General features: G+C 34.7%; 1 protein-coding gene across 2 annotated transcripts; it reads right to left on the bottom strand.

The window, feature by feature from the left end:
- Positions 1–3,668: 3,668 nt before the first annotated feature.
- LOC114469312 (eosinophil peroxidase-like) lies at positions 3,669–18,498 on the bottom strand. Of its 2 annotated transcripts, XM_028456687.1 has the most exons (17): positions 18,419–18,498; positions 18,248–18,313; positions 17,223–17,310; positions 16,940–17,112; positions 15,384–15,516; positions 13,766–13,892; positions 12,263–12,469; positions 10,923–11,283; positions 9,973–10,133; positions 8,623–8,881; positions 8,390–8,560; positions 6,918–7,155; positions 6,412–6,611; positions 6,307–6,318; positions 5,370–5,396; positions 4,091–4,237; positions 3,704–4,025 (listed from the first exon to the last, which is right to left on the bottom strand). In XM_028456687.1, exons 2-17 carry the CDS (start codon positions 18,309–18,311, stop codon positions 3,865–3,867), a joined length of 2,529 nt encoding a protein of 842 aa, XP_028312488.1. In that variant the 5' UTR covers positions 18,312–18,313; positions 18,419–18,498; the 3' UTR covers positions 3,704–3,864. The 2 variants fall into 2 exon arrangements, with proteins under 2 accessions (XP_028312487.1, XP_028312488.1); XM_028456686.1 differs by having other exon boundaries at positions 3,669–4,237.
- Positions 18,499–20,583: the final 2,085 nt, after the last annotated feature.

The raw sequence follows: 20,583 nt of genomic DNA, 5'->3' as shown, positions 1-20,583 counted from the left end.
TTTTCGTCAAATTTCAACTTTAATCACAATTCAAATTTATTATCAACATTTCAACAAAATTACTTTCGCCATCAAAGTACCCTAATCTCTTTCGTAAATAGTCTCGTTGCAGCAAAATTAATTATCACATTAAATATTGTTTCAAAACTTCATCTCAACACTTTGTAAAAACTTACTTGTTAGTAAAGGAAAGTTATTGTATGGAGAGAAGGCACACACACACACACACACATATATATATATATAATTTATATATGTGTTAATCATTTCTACTGTTGTGCGTAAAGCGCCAAACAAATCACTAAAATGATCATGACACGTGCAGGTCCCACAGGTGATAAAGATTCGGTCCTGATTATCACAAGCTGCATGTTTTTCAGTCCTAATGTGAGCCTCGTTTTTTTTTTCTTATGGTGGCGCAGAGTTTAGGGATAAGTCAAAAAACCACAAACGTCTTTCTAATCAGTTTAACCCGCTGAGACGGTGTGTGTGTGTGTGTGTGTGTGTGTGTGTGTGTGTGTGTGTGTGTGTGTGTGTGTGTGTGTGTGTGTGTGTGTGTGTGTGTGTGTGCGTGTGTGTGTGTGTGTGTGTGTGTGGTGGGGGGATTGGAGGGGATCAGTGACTGCTAAACCAAACAATGGGGTATCGTGTGCCACTCGTCCTCTCCGGCATTCCCCCGCTCCCATGGGACCCCCTCAGCCACTCTGTGTGGATGGCACTGTGTCCACGGAGGTCAGAGGGGGCGTGGCGTGATGTGTGCGTGCGTGCGTGCGTGTGTGTTTGTGTGGGGGTGATGGAGCAGCTGGTTTCCGTCCTTTCTTGGAGCTGCTGCTGCGCCTCTACATTTCTAATCTTCGTTCTTATGGAATATTGTTGGGAATGAAATGAAAAGGATGCAGATATGCTCCTATTGTAGTGTCGCCATCGCACCAGGGCAGGGCAATATATCGAGATTCAAGATATATCGAGTTTTCTATTTTAGCAATATAGAAAATTACAAATCGCTTATATCGGTATATTTTATAGCTCATTTTGTATTACTTGTTTTACTTCTCAGAACAGCATGAAAAGCACAGTTAGATGAATTTCTAAGGCACACTACAGAACTCACTCACACGTGCTGTCCCTTAGAGGAAAAAAAGCCAAAAGTGGCACATATTGTGCAGCTGTTGGATAGTAAATGTGCCTGTGTGGCATTTGTCATCAGCAAATTTAATCCACTTTTTCTGGTAAGACATTATTGAGTTAAAAATACCAAGATTTATATCGTATATCGCTATTTTGAGAAAAAATTAAGAGATGTGAGTTTTGGTCCATATCGCCCAGCCCTATTTTGATGTCATATTTGTTTACATTTTTTAGAAAAGTGAACCTGATTTGGGTATTTTGGCAACTTGAATTTCTCTTGTGATTTATATACAGCCTAGACAAAACTTGAAGTTGTTCATCAATAAAAATTGGAATATTGTTGGGCAATGTTTTGCAGCAGATTTTTCAAGCATTTGAAAAATAAATGAGAGCTGTTGTTCTGAAATGTTGTCTATTGATGTCATGGTAAAAAAAAAAAAAAGGTAGTTTTACAGCCTTTTTTTTAAGGATATGGTCAGATTATTGTGATCGGAAAATGTAAAATAATATTTCAGATATTTAGTTTTATCGCATATCGCATGATCTGGGCCTATACTAAATATAGCAAAGCAGCCTCCAAACATTTGGTGAAGTTTTAGATTTATGTTTACAAACAGAAATGATGGTGAAAAAAGGACAAGATTTAAAGTTGATCTTGGTAACGCTTCCATTCAGCTCTATGGTTGCTGGTTAGGGCCATTTTTGATAGAGAAAATCAGTTTGGACAAATCAAGAATAATGTCGAAATGTTGAGATTAAAGTTGAAATTTTGAGAATAATGTCGAAATGTTGAGATTAAAGTTGAAATTTTGAAAACAAAGTTGAAATTTTGACAATGAACTTGAAATATAATATCGAGATTAAAGTGGAAAAGACGAGATTAAAGTCAAAGTTTCGAACATAAACTCAAAATACAATATCAGAAGATACTTTGATGCTTTTCTTATGAGAGAACTTGTAGGGATAACTCAAAGCAATTACCTCTAAGGAAGACTGGCAGTTGACAGTCAAAACATGATGAACATTTCCTGAAAAACCTTGTCTGAATAAATGAAACCTTAACATATAGAGTCTCTAAATGGCCCTTATAGTGAATATGAGAGTGAGTGGTTGTCCGTGTGTTGCAGTGCGATGGACTGGTGCCCTGTCCAGGGTGTACCCCCACCTAATGCCAATCGAAAGCTGGAGATAGTTACCGGCAGACCCTGAGAAGGAGCAAGCGAGTCAGAAAATGAATTAAAATACAGTTTTAAAAAATTATCAGTATTTTAAAAATTTTACTATTACTAGTAGTTTACAGTGTTTTTCAGCCTTGGGGTCGTGACCCCAAGGCTGAAAAACACTGTATTTGAGTGACGTGTTAAAAAGTAACAAAGTAGTTAGTTGCATCTATAATCATAGGAAGGTAGGAAGTTTACTATATCTCACATCTTTAAAAGTTTTGGTATTTAAATTGAATCTCTTGCGATTTTCATGGAGTTTGCATGTTCTCCTTGAGTACACAAACACATTCTGGTGGTTTCTCTGCACAACAAAAAAAAAAAAAAAAAAGCATGTTTGTTAGATTATTTTGAGTTTCCACTTTTATTGTGGAAATCCTAAATGTGTGAGACTGTGATTTATTGTCTCAGTGTGTCTTTCAACCTTATTCTCCCATGTGACCCTGAATGTATTATAGAAAAGAGATAAATGTCACTAATGTAATGATAAGGTTTGTTTTTTTAACTCTCTGCTCGTCAGAACCAGATATAATTTAGTGTGTGTGTGTGTGTGTGTGTGTGTTTCTACTAAAAACTTGTATCTCACTGCCATCTGCTGGCCTTTTTAAAAACATTGAGAGCAGAACAGAAGTGACTTCTTTCATTGCTCATTTATTAATTTCGTTCAAAAACACAAGTCAACAACAGCAATATTCATTTATGATCATATACGTCGCCATTTACTTCAAGTTTCACACTGGACATTTTCAATTTAAACAACGTAAAAGAAAATATTCTCCTCATACAAGGCCATTCAGGTCTGACATACAGTAATTTAAACAGGACATTCAAGTTCAGTATTATTCATTATTATTACTATTATTATTACTATGGTAAATTAATGCATCTATAATCAGACAATGCAAAAAGTGTTCACATTATATTCAGTGGATGTATTTAATTTCCCCTTCAATCAGTTTAAAGCATTGAAATCAAGATAATTTATTATGGTGAATGCATTTGCAAAGAGCAACTTGTAATAAATAAATGATTCATTTGCTGAGTTGTGATTGAGGCAGGACAGGGCTGTCAAACTCATTTTAAGTCGAGGGCCAAATACGGACCAGTTGGAGGTTTTAGGAGCGAAAACGAACAAATTTCAACATTATTGTGCCCAAGTTTTCACTTCCAGTTATAAATTAGACATAAGTTATGGAAGGCATCAACAATATCCAAGCAATAAGTGACAAATACTTAAATGCCCTTTGATTCATCAATTTTTTTTGACCAAATTTTATTTAATTTGGGGAGATTTTGTGGAGTAATTTGAGAAAAAAAAATTTAACAACAATTTACAACTGAATTATTTGATTATTTAAACAATGATTCATTTTTTTTGGTCTCTGGCCAAATCAAGATGCTCTGAAGGGCCGAATTTGGCCACCGGACCTTGAGTTTGACACATATTGGAGTAGGCTTCTCATTTTAGTGGTGAGGTTCAGCTGCCCACAGAAGATGTCCAGAGAAGAAACTGTCTTCACTGATGGCGTTGCTGCCCTCCAGAGCCACCAGCCACACCTTGTCTCCCTTTTTCAGGTTGACGTAGGTGTTTCCACTGGCCGTCACGTAGCCGTCGTGTCTGGTGGTGAAGGAGTGAAGAAGTCGCTTTCCGTTGTGCATCAGATCCAGACTGGTCGACTGTTGATAGATAGCACAGTTGAACTGGAACTCGTACAGACCAGGAATCTTACAGTTAAAAATGCCTTTTTTGGGGTTGTAGGAGGATCCGATGTTAGTGAGCTCCTCTAGGAAGGGAATGGGAGTGCTAGATGGTGCTTTGTTCTTGCCCAGGCGTGCAGAGAAGGCAACATGAGGTCCAAAACCAGCAGGTCCAGGAGGTCCAGGAGGCCCTTTGGGTTAAATGTAGAGAAAGACTTTATTACTATTTATTACAGAGAAACCAGTTTATTAAAAATAATAATTCAGCAATTTCTAGAGGTGTCCCGTTACGACTTTTAATATAACTTCTAATACAACATCGATGTTGCATCCTTGAATGTTGGCCGATACGATACCACTATCGATGCGATACTATATCTCAGTATTTCTCAAACTTTTTTTGGCCCAAGTTCCTCCTGTTTCTTACTTTTGAATCCAAGTCCCCTATTATGTCCTAATACAACATTTTGCTCAGAACTATAGAGCATAATGATGGAATAAATGAGTAATAAGCTAATCTCATTTTGTAAATAAGAAAAATGAAACAGTATTTAGTGCTATATGTCATACATACTTATTTTGTGATGTGGAATGTTAAAAAGCTTGATCTGTACTTGAATTCTTTTGATAAAATTCATTTGTAAATCCAACATCTCCTGGAGATTTTCCTGTTTTCAGTCCCTGATGTTGTTCTTTCATTTCATTTAGCATTATTGCCTTTATAAATGTAAAATTCTTTTCTGATGATACTTTTGATAACTGAAGTTTATCCAAATATGTTTTCATTTGATTGGCTTTAGCATCATGACTGCATAATATTTCATATATCTGGCAAAGTCTTCTGCAATTTCCTCTTTATCCAGGATTGTTTGCGATTCACCTCAGTTAGTCTCATAATACACCCATTCTTGATTTGTCTTTTGAGTTTATAGGCCAACATTTTGAAGGATTTGCGTCCACATTTGTAATTTTCTTGTTTCTTGCGTAAACCTCATTGATCTCTCCATCACTTTTGTTCTCAAATTTTTAAGTTTATTCTCATTTTCTTTGATGTAATATCTATTAGTAACTTTTTCAACTGTGCCTCTTCTGCCGTCTTTTTGCCGCTCTAACCCTAAACATAAGAATATTCTACAATTGAACAAAATAATTAATAAAATAGAAGTACGTCAGTAAAAACAATACATTTTAGATGCAGGCCAATATAATTTTAGTCTTTTTCTATTTTGCTGATATCGATCGATATACGATACCAATATCGGATCAAAACACCCTTAACAATTACCATACATCAATGAGTTTTAATTTCATGATTAGATTTACCTGGTGGTCCCTGGGGTCCTGGAGGTCCTGAGAGGTTGGAATTTGTAAGAAATAAGAAAAAGTTAATAAAATAATTCCAAAAAAAAAAAACTCCATTATGTCATTCCTCATTACTTTAGCATTTGAGCATAAAAGAGATGTTTTACTTCCAAAAAAAATTATAGGTAGTTAGTAGGCTATCCTATGGAGGTAGATTTGTCTTTATTACTCAATCAGAAGAAAAAAAAAATGTATTAAAAAAAAAAAAAAAAAAAAAAAAACATTTTCAATCAAAAAAGTGAACTTCAATCCAAAATAAATATTGTCAATCAAAGAAAAAAGTGTTCAAATGCAAAAGTTTTTTTTTGTTGTTTTTTTTTGATTGAAGTCCTTTTTTGTATTTGGGCCATATTATGCTACATTTGTGTCTTTTTATTCAATTAAAATTAAAACATTTAAATCAAAGAAAAAAAAATGGAATAAGAAAACAATTTTCAATCAAAGGAAAAAAAAGTGTTCAAATGCAATTATTTGGGTCTCAAATATTCTTTTTTTGCATTTGAAATTTTTTCTTTGACTAAAAATATATATTTTTGATTGAAGTCAACTTTTTTTTTTTTTGATTGCAAAGGTTTTTTTATATTGAAGTCCTTTTTGTACAGTATGTGGGCCATATTATGGATAATACGGTCTCTTTATTATTGGAACATTTCAATCAAGGAAAAAAAAAAAATAATGAAAAAAAAACTATTTTCAGTCAATGAAAAAAAGTGTTCAAAAGCAATTATTTGGGTCTCAAATATAATTTTTTGCATTCAAACACTTTTGTCTTTGATTGAAAATATTTGTTTTTGATTTAAATGTTTTTTATTATTATTGAATAATAAATAACACACACAATTCTACCTCCATAGTGTCCTATTAAATAATAAATGAGCAGCTGAAGGGATTGATTTACCTTGTGCTTCATCTGACATGTTTGAGTAGAGAAAGAAAGAAGGAAACATTAGTTAGTCAAATACTGATTTGTTTGTTCTATGATTATTTTTTAATACCAACGTACCACGCTCTTCCCATGGACTGAGATCAAACTCAGGGATGTCCTCACACCGAGTGTAACCGTTACCACGGGGTCGGAACAGGAAGGCGTCACGAGGCACTTCTTTGATGCCAGTGTTGTCGCAGATGACTCGGGATAAAGAAACGTCCCTCAGAGCCCTTTTCTGAGCCTCAGTGAACACGCCTTTGTTTTCCCACCAATGCCTGCACACATACTCAGTTACATTTCCACCACTTTGCATTTAAATTTTAAACGTTGGCGCTAGGGCTGGGCAATATATCGTGATTTAAGAAATATCGAGTTTTCTATTTTGGCGATATAAAAAATGGCAATATCGTCTATATCGAGATACATCTATATATTTTTCTAACTTTATTTATACAATCACACAGCACAAATCACATTATACAAGTATTTCATATTATTTATAGAGTTAAACAGTATCCAGTTTTACAATTTTTCCATATTTCTGACATATATATATTAGGGTAAGCTAACCCTCTGCTTACCGATCTCCCTGGCGCAGATTTTGGAACTGAGTGGAGATCAGGCAGGCGAACAGAGGACCGACTCTTCCTCCACGAACAAACGGTTCGGTCATTCCTCCCAGCCATAGGTCGATGTTGTCAGCGGTGCCGTACATAGTCATCAGCCTTTTGGCCAGATCCTTGTTTTTAAGAACTTTGGCTAGTTGTTTTTCATTCTGTGGTTGTGATAGTCCACAGAACTGACGCCATTTGTTGTAGCCTAGAACATTTGTTATAAAATGTGGGTTAGCATCAGGGTTGGGTTCTATTACATTTTTCAGATACAATTACGTGGGGGGTGAAAGCAACTAGTAACTTTTACTTTGAGTACTATTTAATTGAGCTACTTTTTACTTGTACTTTAGTATTTAAATATGACTTACTTATACTATACTTGTGAACAATTTCAATCACGTAGCATTATTGCATTGCACACCATTGTACACTTGTTTTACCGAATTTGAGTTACTTTCTAGAAGTTTGGGGAAATACATACATGACAAACATCCAACCGTTATTCATAATGCAAATACGAGCCATCAGACTGATACATAATCAAGCATACATAGAACACACAAATGGATTACTCGTAAAAATGCCAAATTTAAAACCCCCAAATCTCATCCAACTCTAAACTGTCCAAAAGATTTATAAAGCAAGCAAAGGTTCACTTCTAAAAGGGTTGCAGAAAGGATTTTTAGAGAGAGAAGGGAAATATAATTTAAGAAGAAAACGACCGGTACATTTCATGATCCAATATGCTAGAACAACACTGAAAAGGATGAGTATAACAATAGCAGGGGTTAAATTATGGCACTGCCTGAAGGATGAAATAAAACAAAGCAGCAACATGAACCAGTTTAATAAGTTTTTTAAGAGATATTATTAGTAAGTATAAGATAGAAGAGAAACAATTTTACGGTGTTAATATTTTAATGTTTAATAATAATAACAATAAAAGGTTTTTGTCAATGTATAAATTGCCACTCTAAATTTTATTAATGAAATTTGTTTCATAAATATGAAATAGTATGATATAATGTACATGTCATGTAAGTAAGTAAGCAAGTAATTAATTTATAAAGCGCTTTTTGCAGATAAAATCACAAAGTGCTGTACACAGTTGTGGTAAAAATACAAGTGCAACATCATAATTGAATACATTCATATAAAACTTGTGCAGAATACATATTGAATGCATATTGTGAAAATAGTTAATAAAAGTTGAGTGCGATATTAAGTAGAGAACCTTGTTTTGTTTTGTTGTGACGGGGTAGGTGTGTATAAGCTTTGCTTCAACCTACACACTTTCGGCTGAACGATTACACAACTGAGTGTTGTTTGTTCTATTTAGTTTTTTCTGAAGACTACCGAAATAAAAAAAAAAACAAATTCACATTCAGTAGTTCTACTTGAGTAGGATATATCAGTACTTATTGAACCTCTGCTTCTACCTGGTAGTGCATGGTCTCTTCCTCGCTGTATGTTCAGGGCGCCCAGATCCAGGGCGACGTCCGATGTCAACTTGAACAGTCTGTCCCTCACCTCATCAGTCAAAATTGAATCCTGGGTGTTCAATTTGGACGGTTTTCCAATCAAACCCCTCAGGATTGGATCCACACCACCTGGAAACATCAAAAGTTTGACCTTTTGATACAATGATGTTTGAAGAAAGCCATGCTCGTACCTTCATAGATAACCCTCCACGGTGAGACAAAAGTTTTGTGCAGCAACTGTGTGGGGAACTCTGGGTGATTCTGGTAGTTTTCATCCAGACGGAATGCGAAAGGCTGCAACATCCCATGAGCGAATCGAAATGAAGCTGTGGCGAATGAATTGGAAATGCTGGGATCGATGGTTTCGTCGTAACCAGGGTAGGTGGACAGCTTCTCCGCCATGACGTCAGGGCCGAGAATATGACGCAAGAAGTCTCTGTAGGTGAAAATCTGAAAGAACAATAACCCGTGTTTGTTAAACTGTGGGGCAGGACACAAACCTGGTGATAAACCACACCCACTTTTTTACTTTTTGTAAGAAAGTGAGTGAGGTAATGCCGCCGTTTCTGCTCATTTCCTCGGTTCTACAGAAACAGCCAATCAGAGCAGTACAGAAAGAACGTCATATCTCCTGCACTAAACAAAACCAACATGGCGCCCGGAGCTGCTGCTCTTTTTTACAAGACCTGGGCTGCGTCCCAATAGTTCCTCCTTTCTTCTTTCCTATTCACTTTTCCTTAACCCCTGAAAGTGTTTAAGTGGCGGCCATGATAACAAGTGTTCCAATTCTCTAAAAGCTAAGGAAAGGAGGCTCATTGTTCCCTGTAGCCTGGTAGCCTTTTTTATTTTGATTTACATTCAATCCTAGTGACATTTGAGATTATATCAGTGGTTAGACTTAGAGGCACAGAGGAAAGTGTTATAAGTGTGCTTTTAGTAGTCCATTTTTGGAAATTTGTAGTTTTTTCACCACGGCAGACATCACTAACCTTCACCGTAGTTGGATTATTACGTCACCTAGTGGAAGTGCGTCTGATTGTCAAAACAATGTGATGGCCTTTCCTTAACTCCTTTAGGAAGTCTCCTACCACCTTTCCTTAAGGAAAAGTGGATAGGAGGGACTATATCGTTGAAACCACGTCAAGAAGCGTCTTTAAAACCATAAGTCTACACGACTACACGACATTTTCCTCTGCCTGTGTCACGGTCTGAGTTTACCTACTATGCACATGCAACCCTAACCCTAACCTTAACCCTAATCTAATTCAATAAACCAATAAAACACGTGTTCATTCACTTTGAAAATAATAATATTTGTTCTCAGTACAGTACAGATACTGTATATTCAGACTCTGACACCAGCTCTGTTTAGGAAAAAATATCTACGCATGCCGCGCATGTTTGTGTCCCCCCACCCCAAGAACTCAAACGCCTTGTAAGCACCTGTTTTAAACATTGAATAAGACAAGGAGATTTGGATGGATTCCAGGCTAGCAGGACATGAACCTACGAGACATTATTATGGATTTTTTTAATCTCACCTGCAGAATTGCTCCCACAATTTTGCGTCCCTCCTGGTAGAGTTTCTCTCCATCCCACATTGGGTTCTTTTGTTTAAGTATGCTTACAATCCGGTTGTGCTCTCGCATGAAGAGTGTGTGTACGGCAGTGAGAAGAATGTTCTCATTGGAGCGGTCGTCACCTTAGAAGAAGAATTACAGTTCAATATGAGAAGCAGGGATGGGGTCAATTATAATTGTAATCACATAATTGATAATTAATTACAATTATGGCGTAATTGTAATAGTAATTTTAAAAATTAAAATTGCCGTGAAAATTCAATAAAAATTGTCATTTATAATCTAACGCTAAACTGGGGAACCATGTTGCAGTTCTATGTACAGTTCTACACATGTATGTAGTTAATAATTATTAAAATATGTTCCATATCAAGCTTTCTCACATTTTCCCATTTAAAAAAAAAACAAAATTAGGGGTATACTGACACAAAAAAGGCTCAGACGTCCACACCAAAAATATTAATACCTATATTTTCATTGATTAGGAAGCCTAACAAGGTAATAAATAAATAGGAAACAAATTAGATGGTAAATATTTGTTTTTAGTGTATTTTACAGCTGATTAAGGACCCGTTATCATAAGAAATGCTAACAGAAAGCTAACACAAGAGGAAGGTTAACTTTTATTAGGTTATTAATTTCAAGCTTAGTCACTGTGATTAATTGTAATTGAACTTTAGTAATTGAGAAAATAAATGTAATTGACTTACTGAAGATAAAAAACTGTTGTAATGTAATTGTAAATGGAAAAAAATACTGGTCACCGTAATCAAAATTGAGTTATATTTAACATGGATAATTGAAGACATAATTGTAATTGGAAAATGTAATTGACCCCCACCCTGATGGGAAGTAATATCAAGAGTATATTTAAGTTCTAAAAGGTTTGCATCATTTTCATTCCTACTCACCGGCTACAAAGCAAGGCACCTCTTCTGCATCGCTGGTGTTGGTGATTCGGGCTCGGGTGGCACACATGTTCACACTGGAGGGCTTAAAGGGCAGAAAGTCAAAGCCATTGTCCGAAAACTTTGTATTCACTTTTAATTTGCCTTCATCGGTCGTAAGGTCTCTGAGAAATTTGGCTTTGGAATCGTCTGAACCGTAAACGTTACTTCCATCGATGAAGGAAGTCAGAGTGTTCAGCTGTTGGCGGGTGTTGAGAGCACCAAAGCCCGCGCCCGTTTTTCCAGAACCACAAGTTGGTGCCGAGCGAGAGAAGGGAATACATTTCTCTGAGTTTTCGCCAAAGCGAGGGTCCATATTTGGTATCTGTGAAGGTGGTGAAGAATTAACACTTTGTTAATACATTTCAACCAACATTTGTAAGTGATGCTCGCAAAAAAACAATAAATACCAGTTGTTTCCTTTTTTTTTTTTTCTACAAGATTTTGCCTTTTTTAGTTCCACATTTTGCCCTTTTCACTATTGTTTGCCACATTTTGCACATTAAAGCCCTTTTCCAATACATTCCACCTGGTTCCTTTTATTTGCCTATTTTTTGGCCACACTTGACAGATTTTGGTCATTTTAGTAACTTTTCCCCTTTTTTGACACTTTTGGACCATTTTTGGCCACCTTTTACCATGTCCGCCTACACTTGCTGGTCAAAAAAACAAACAGAAAAACCTAGCTGGCCGGACCGGCCCAATTCTGGTCGACGGACCACCGTGATGATGCCTGGTATGCCAGATGGCCAGTCCACCCCACCAATTTCTATTCAATTAAGGGAAATATTATGTAATAAATTGAGGAAAATTTTAGTTTTTGTAGTAATTTTGGGTTTTTTCAACAGTTTAACATTAAAAATGACTGCAATCAAGCCCCTGCAAATATTGTTGTGTTTAATTTACACAATGATTAATTTTTTTCTTTCTCCTGCGGGCCAAATAGGATTCCACAAAGGGCCAGATTTGGCACCTGAGCCATGAGTTTGACATATGTGCAATAGACAATAATGGGCTTGCAATAATGATTGGGTACAATATTTTTGGAAAGGAAAAAAGAGCAAGAAATTATTTGGAAAAAAAACCATGCTGTCATTGACTGGACACACTTACATATATATATATATATATATATATATATATATATACTTATCGTTTCAGCTCAATACAAATATAAAAAAAACAACAATACATCTTATGAATGTCATTAATATCACGATGTGCACGATATCGTTCCAACTTTATCGCAGACCAACAAACAGCCAATTTAAACGTAATTTCTTCTTTCATAATTGGGTACTAACCGGAATGGGATAGCAGGGTTCCGTGCGTGCACAGCTGTGTTCACAGTCGATTCCATCACTGAATGAGCGGATAACAGGAGAGTGAGGGGTGAAGGTGAGGTCGTGGTCCAGAAACTGTCCAAAGATAGTCTCCATATATGAGAACTCCAGATCATTCTCCAGCTCAGACATCGGGAATGCCAGTATATGATTAGACACATCCCTTGACTGAAGAAAGTAGACAAAGAGAAGATTTAAGAAGAATTTAAACATGCATTTAGAGGCCGATAGATAACAACAACCCCAATTGTTATTTTTTAAAAATGTAACAAAACCTGAAATGTAATAATTGGTCAATAATGTAACAAGATGGTAAACCTAAAACTTAAAAACCTTTTGCTTTATTTATATAAATATATTTAAGCTTTTTAATTCATATGTATATATATATATATATATATAAATAAATTGATTGCATAACCATATTTGACACGAGAAGCAACGTTTTTTAATGTAAATGAATTTTGGCATATGACTGAACATAGTGTTTATTATTGTTCTAACTAGTGTTGGGGTCAACCATAATAGTAATCATGTAATTGATAATTCTTTAAAATTATGGAATCATATGCAATTTAAAAAATCTGTTGCTGTCGTAATCGTAATTAAATTCTAATTGAGTTTAGATAATTTACTTTGTAAATGTAATTGCCATGACAATTCTATAAAAAAAAATCAATTATAAGTGATGAATTGTTAAAGTTCTATGTACAGTTCTACACATATGCAGTTAACAATTATTAAAATATGTGTCATATCAAGCTTTTCCACATTTTACCATTTAAAAAAATATAAATCAAGAGGTATATTAATACATACTACCTATATATTTTTTTATTATGAAGCCTAACAAGGTAACCAATAGATAGAAAGAAACTAGATGATAGATATGTGTTTTTAGTGTATTTTACAGCTGATTTAGGACCCGTTATCATTAGAGATGCTAACAGAAAGCTACCACAAGAGGAAGGTTAACTTTTATTAGGTTTTTTTTATTTCAGGCTGAGTAATTGTGATCAATTGTAATTGAACTTCAGTAAGTGAGAACGTAATTTTATGAGGATAAAAAATAATTGTAATCGGAAAAATGCTCGTAATTGAACATGAGTAATTGAAAATCTAACTGTAACTGAAAAATGTAATTGACTCCAACCCTAGTGCTAACATAATGTGCAATATAAATAAAGAACATTATGAACGCATTGTTCACAAAGCAACTTCAATTTAAGTAATGTCATGCTTTTTTAGGAGATTTTGTAAACTTTCTAAAAATGATGTTTTTGTATTAAAATAAAAAAAAACTGTGCAATAACTATACATTATTGAGCAGTTATTATATTTCGGGTTTTATTAAAAAACAAAAGTATAACAATTTGGGTCGTGTTTCATATCGGGTTCTAACAAGGCATATTTGCCTTTTTCAGGAGAAATTAAACTGGTTAAAAAAATGATAAGATTTCTTACATTTGGAAGGACGTGACCATTGTTCTCCTCGTCCCTCCAACCTTTAGGCACTGATACGTCATCCAGGTATTCAGCAGGCAACCAGCGGGTTAGGGGTATGTTTGAAGCCCCCCAGCGAGTGTTATCCCTGATGCAGAGATTATGAACTTAAATAATGCATGTTTTATTTGAATTTGAATTTGAATTTTGGCAGTTTTTAGAAAAACAAAAAACAGAACAAACAACACTCCATTTCAGTGGTTCTCAAACTGTTTTGGCCTTTGTCCGACTACAACATTTTGCTTAGTGAACTATAGATCATATTGATAGAATGAATGAGTGATAACACACATTTTAAAGAATCTCATTTTGTAAATAAGTGGAAAGAAACAGTATTTAGTGCAGTGGTACCCAACCTTTTTTGGATCGTGACCCCAGTTTGATATGAAGAATGAAGACATTTTTTTTCTAGAATTATTTTTCAATCATGTTTAAGAGATATATATATATATATATATTGTACTGTATTTCAGTTTACCTAGATTTATATTTTACAAAATCAAAGTATACAGTATACAGTTGTTTAAGATTGTGTTGTTTTAATTTAAAAAAAAAAAAAAAAAGGTAACCCCATTTATCTCGAGGCGACCTCACATGGGGTCCCAACCCAAAAGTTGAAAAACCTGATTTAGTGGCTGCTGAATAGATTTATTTCTATAGTTTTTACCATTTCCAGTCACCTCACGCCTGGTTTGGGACCAAGGCTGACACTTTATTTGTTAATTTTCCACTCTCTCTCTCTCTCTCTCTCTGTCTTTCAAGTAGCGCCATCGCGTAGCCCTAAGGGTACACGTACCCTCATTTGAGAAACACTGGTAGGTTGAAGCAAAAGCTTATCCACACCGACCCCATTACAAAAAAAAAAAACAAGGCTCGCTAGAGGAAACTTAGGAAACTAATATTAATATTTTTACAATACACATTCAATACATATACTACACATAGTTTTATATATACAGTTTATACATGCACATCAAACATACATACATATACATGACATGCACATAATATTAATATTTCACTATGTAATATTTACTACACAAATGTAATCAGTTATATTTTAAATACAGAATTTAATGTGGCAATATTTCAAGTTATTATATACTGTATCCTAAAATAGATCTTTTATTATGATGACTTAATATGTATTAATATTTTGTATATATCATTATATATATATTATTGCTGTCTGAGGTCAAATTGTTGATTTTCTTTCGTATACAACATTATATGATTTAAAACTGGTTTGTGTTGAAGCTTTGTTTTATTTCATCCTTTAGACGTTCTATAATTTAATCTCCGCTATTGTAATATTCGTCCTTTTCATTCTTATTCTGGCATAGTGTATCTAAAATTATACTCCCTGAATTCTCTCCAAATATATTTTGTGCGACTCTTTTCGAAGTGAATCTTTACTTGTTTTATAAATCATTTGGACCGTTGTGAGTTGGATGAGATCTGGGAGTTTTAAATTACATTTTTTTTTTTTTTTCAGAATAATCCACGTGTGTGTTCTCTGGACACAAAAAAAAGCTCTATGTGCAGCTGCTGCAGCAGCTACTGTTAGTGTGCGGCTCACCTGTTGTTGCACACGCTGCTCAGAGTGCGATACTGGTTTAAATTGGGAGTCGTTCTGCAGGAAGGCATCCTGTGACGTGGAGAACATCCTGTCAGGTCTGAGATCAACTGAAGGTCCTCCACTGAGATCATATCTGATCACGACACGCATGGATGAGAGCAGGGGTTGGGGTCAATTACATTTTTCAATTACAATTACGTCTTCAATTACAGCTCAATTATGATTATTACGGTGACCAGCATTTTTTCCAATTACAATTAAAATGAAGAAGATCATTTATCTAATGAAAGTCAATTTCAATTAGGTTCTCAATTACTAAAGTTATAATTCAATTAATCACAATTAATGAACTTTTAATTTAAAAAAATAAAAATAAAACATAACCTTTCTGTTGTGTTAGCTTTCTGTTAGCATCTTCTGAGATAATGAGTCAGTTTTGACCCATGTATTAAATCAGCTGTAAAATACACTATTTAATATCATTTATCATCTAATTAGTTTCTCATTTCTTGGTTACCTTATTAGGTTTTCTTATCTTGAAAAAATTTTAGTTGTAAACATTTTTGTGTCAGTGTATCGATTTCAATTAAAAATGGTAATATGATCCTCAAGAGAACAGACTTGATGTGAAACATTTATTAATAATTGCTAATTACGTATGTCTAAGCCTTAGAACTGTACATTATGTGGTGCCGAATGTAAAAACTTGGTCACTGTTTCATAGCTGACATATTTTGAACATTTAGCTCAATTTTAAATGTAAATGTTGAATATATGTTATATGTAAATCTAAATGTTAAATCTAAATCTAAATGTTAAATCTAAATCTAAATGTTAAATCTAAATCTAAATCTAAATGTTAAATCGGTCGCCAAGTGTAAATCTAATTATACAAAGTAGGCTTGTCGATCCCTTGGCCCCGCCCACACTCCACACACCGCACCCTCCAAGGTCTTCTGCATCCTCGTGTCTTCATCACTGGCAGACGTAAGTTAACATACAGCATGCCGGTACTCTCAGTGAATCTATGTCTGTTAAAGCGTCTGAGGGCAGCTGTGCTCCGCTGGTGTGCAGCCCGCACACCAGTCGTTACCGCTCTTTAGAGTTCGGCAGTTTGGAGCGATTCCGCTATGTCTCGCTCTTTCCTTTTCCTCACCCACTGAGCTGCAGTCTGCGGTGTGGGCGGGGCCTCATGAGCGACAGGCGCTGACCAGCCCACTTTGCGTAATTTCTAAACATTTAGCTTTACACTTGGTGACCGATTTAACATTCAGATTTAGATTTAACATTTAGATTTACTATTTAAATTTTGGATTTTTATTTAAAATTTACATTTACATATATTTTTCATGTGTACACAGTGATATAGAACATGCTGTTTTATATAAATTGCTGTCTCAAATAAAAGAAAAACTAGAGATATTTAAAATAGTCGGCTATGAAACAGTATGATTACAACAGTAACATATTTTTTCAATTACCAATGATACAATCCTACTGATAATTGACCAAACCCTGGATGAGTCAGGACGTCTCCATGTGCACATCACACCCACCTGTTGCATTGATGGAGCGCTTGTGCCGCGTCTTCGAAGACCTTATTATTCGGATCGCGTTTTCCATGTAATCCGCTGATCTGGTCAGAGAGCGGGACATCCCCACTGGCTGTTTGAGCATGCGCAGGACGTCCGCGGAGCTCGCCACGTTCCTGCGCACGCGATCCACGCTCCTGCATGTGTGCACAAGCACGCGCAATTTATCAATGAACTCACAGCACTGTCAGTCATAGTATTTATGATGAATTATTAATATGAAGTGGTGTGACGTGTGCACACTTACACTCTGCGGGAATACTCATAGGCAGAGTCCACCGTGGCTTTAGCGGCCTTTACAGCATGTTCAATCACATTTCTATTTCTGCCCGAATCTAAGTGCAGAAAAAATACATGTAAGTTCAATATCCAAAATGAAAGACGTTTCATTATTATTATTATTATTATTATTATTATTATTATTATTATTATGATTATTATTATTATTATTATTATTATTATTATTACATGTACAATAGCTGCTTGTGACATTTCTCAATAACCACGTAATCCCAGTGTCATCTACAAATAAAAAAGCCTTATTTGTCAATTTCTCGTCTGAACTTTTATACCTACTTTTTCCTTTATGCAGTTTAAAACACAAAATTATTATTATTATTATTATTATTATTATTATTATTATTATTTAATTTATTTTATTATTTTACTTTTGAAAAATTCAGACAAATCTAAATCTGCTCAATTAGGAATCTAGGAGCATAAAAAATGCAGGTGCGTTATACATTTAAAATTAATATTGTTATTAATATTATTATTATTAAAATTATAACGACCCCTCTCTCATAATTTTGACATGATTGTCATGTTAGCTGCTAATTGTACAAGAGCTGCTTCAGCAAATAGATACATAATAAAACATAGTAACGTTTCTTTTTTCTGTTAATTTTTTGTTACAATAATCACGTGATTCCATTTGCAGCGTCTTCAGCATTTAAAACAAAATCATTTGTCAATATCTCGTCTCAAATTCTATATCTGCTTTTTCCCTGTAGGTTGCAGAAGATCTTTATGCAGTTTCAAAAACAAAATTATTATTATTATTATAAAATCATTTATTTTATTAAATATTTTACTTGTGCAAACCTCAGACAATAAGCTGATACTGGAAAGCCGAACAGCATTTTTTAGATCGGCCTAAATGAAACACGCTATTATTTACACAGATAACCCATTCTATTTATTAACAAAAACATTCAAAGTTGCATGTTTTTAGTCCCTTTATAGTTTAACAATAAAATATAATAAACTCACCCGCGTTCACGTGGACTTCAAAGCACACGTAAAGAGTCGCTACGAGGCACAGGAAGCGCTTCATCTCTGCAAACACAAACACAATGAAATTTGTCTTGTTTGTTTGTTTTTAATAAAATGAATCAATTAAAATAAAATAATAAGAGGCGGTTAGTTGTAGAGTAAAATAACCTGAGTGTGTTCTTGCACCCTGAGGCTCAGCTTCTGTGTTACATGAAGATAATCACTGCTTTTATATGGTCGGACGACGTTTGACGCACATCATCATCACACAGGAATTTACCAGTAAAACAATCCACAGGTGCTTACCCTCCCTTTCCTCCTCCTCCTCCTCCTGCTCCTGCTCTACGTCTACTGATAAAAATATAGCTGTAAAAAAAACAACGAAAAGAGCTCTGTAACTGTGGTTAGGAACAGGGTTTTTTTTTTTTTTTTTTTTAGGTCACCATAAGGTCACTATACCCCATGCACTACACCAATGACTGCTGCCCCGGGAGCGGTTAAATGCAGAGAATTTCATGTATGGCTCTACATTTGTGACAATAAAGGTGATCAATTACCCTTGATTATCCTTGTCCTCTAGAGAAATAATGAGATGACCTGTATGCATAAAGGAGAAAAATAAACAATTAACATAAATGTATTATTATTATTATTATTATTATTATTATTATTATTATTATTATTATTATTATTATTATTATTATTATTATTATTATTATTGTCCTAAAAATCCCAATACCTTAAAATTATATGAAATCCCGACATTAATTATTTACTGATTAATAATAATAATAATAATAATAATAATAATAATAATAATAATAATAATAATAATAATAATAATAATAATAATAATTTGTGTATTTATAATGTGTAAATGCACTAGGCAAGGCAAGGCAAATTTTTTTGTATAGCGCATTTCAAGGCAACTCACTGTGCTTTACATGATCAAAAAGTGCAACAGAAAACATTCAACAGCTTAAAATCAATAACATTTAAAATCATCAGTGAAATCAATTAAAATCATCAACAAACACATGACATCAACAACATGACCAAAAATCTCTCTCTCAATCATACGCAGTAGAAAAATAAAGTGCCTTTGACTTTGATTTAAAAATGTTCACATTAGATGCTGACTTCAGCTCTGCTGGCGGTTTGTTCCACTTCTTTGCAGCATAACAACTAAAAGCAGCATCACCATGTTTACTGTGAGCTCTGGGCTCCACTATCTGACCTGTGTCCAGAGAGACCTGCTGGGTTCATACCTGACTAACATCTCACTGATGTATTCTGGACCAAACCCATTCACACATTTATACACCAGCAGCAGAACTTTAAAGTCTATTCTGAGGCTGACTGGGAGCCAGTGTAAAGACTTTAAAACTGGACTAATGTGTTCTGACCTCTTTGTTCTGATTAAGACCTGAGCTGTAGCGTTCTGAACCAGCTGTAGCTGTTTGATGCTCTTTTGGGGGATTCCTGTCAGAAGACCATTACAATAGTCCAGTCTGCTGGAGATAAAAGCATGGACCAGTTTCTCCTGATCTTTGTGAGTCATTAAACCTTTAACTCTGGAGATGTTCTTTAGGTGGTAGAAGATGTTTTTGTGATAGATTTGATCTGACTGCTGAATGTAAGATCTGAGTCAATCAGAACACCAAGGTTTTTGCCTTGTTCTTTAGATTTTTAAGGATTGAGACTCAACATACATGCTGATAGCAGTCCTCCTTTCCTTGTTACCAAAGACAATCACCTCCATTCTGTCATGGTTTAGTTGAAGGAACTTTTCACTCATCCAGCAGTTTACTTTTTCTCAGCAGTCACACAAAAACCTCTGAGAACAACTCTACTGAAAATATACAAAACCATTCAAACAATCAAATAATTATTTCATTTAACTTTAACTTGACTTTATAAACATTTACTCCTGGTAGGACCTTTTCAGCTGAATATAAAAAAAAAAAAAAAATGAAAAAAAAAACAAAAGTGTAAATGCAGACCAATTTTTCCGTTCAAAAACTGAAATTCTGCAAATAGAGCAAAAAACAGACTGATAATATCAGCAAGTCTAAAATTAAAGCCAAATCGTGTCATCCTAATGACGTTCTTTAAAAAAATATTTCTTTTTTTTTGTTCATGCAAAAGAAAAGAGCTAGTAATACTTTTATTATTTTTGCTTAATTGTGACCATCAACAGCCCTCATGGAGAAGGATAAACCAGATTTTAATAGGAAGAAAAACAGAAAAGGGGATGGCATTGTTACACCTGAATGAGGGGGGTGAGGGAGGATACAAGGGCAAGGGAGATTGGGAGGGTAGCAAAAAAAAAA

The sequence above is a fragment of the Gouania willdenowi genome, chromosome 9 (assembly GCF_900634775.1).
Source record: "Gouania willdenowi chromosome 9, fGouWil2.1, whole genome shotgun sequence".
NCBI lineage: Eukaryota > Metazoa > Chordata > Actinopteri > Blenniiformes > Gobiesocidae > Gouania > Gouania willdenowi.
This window is presented reverse-complemented; position numbering and strand designations above follow the sequence as displayed.

Coding starts and splice junctions, on each gene's coding strand:
- LOC114469312 (XM_028456686.1), bottom strand. CDS start 18,311: ATGAAGCGCTTCCTGTGCCTCGTAGCGACTCTTTACGTGTGCTTTGAA. Junction 8,882..9,972: donor TTGTGGGAGCAATTCTGCAG/GTGAGATTAAAA, acceptor TTGTTCTTTCAG/ATTTTCACCTACAGAGACTT. Junction 4,238..5,369: donor AGGACCCCAGGGACCACCAG/GTAAATCTAATC, acceptor TTTAACCCAAAG/GGCCTCCTGGACCTCCTGGA.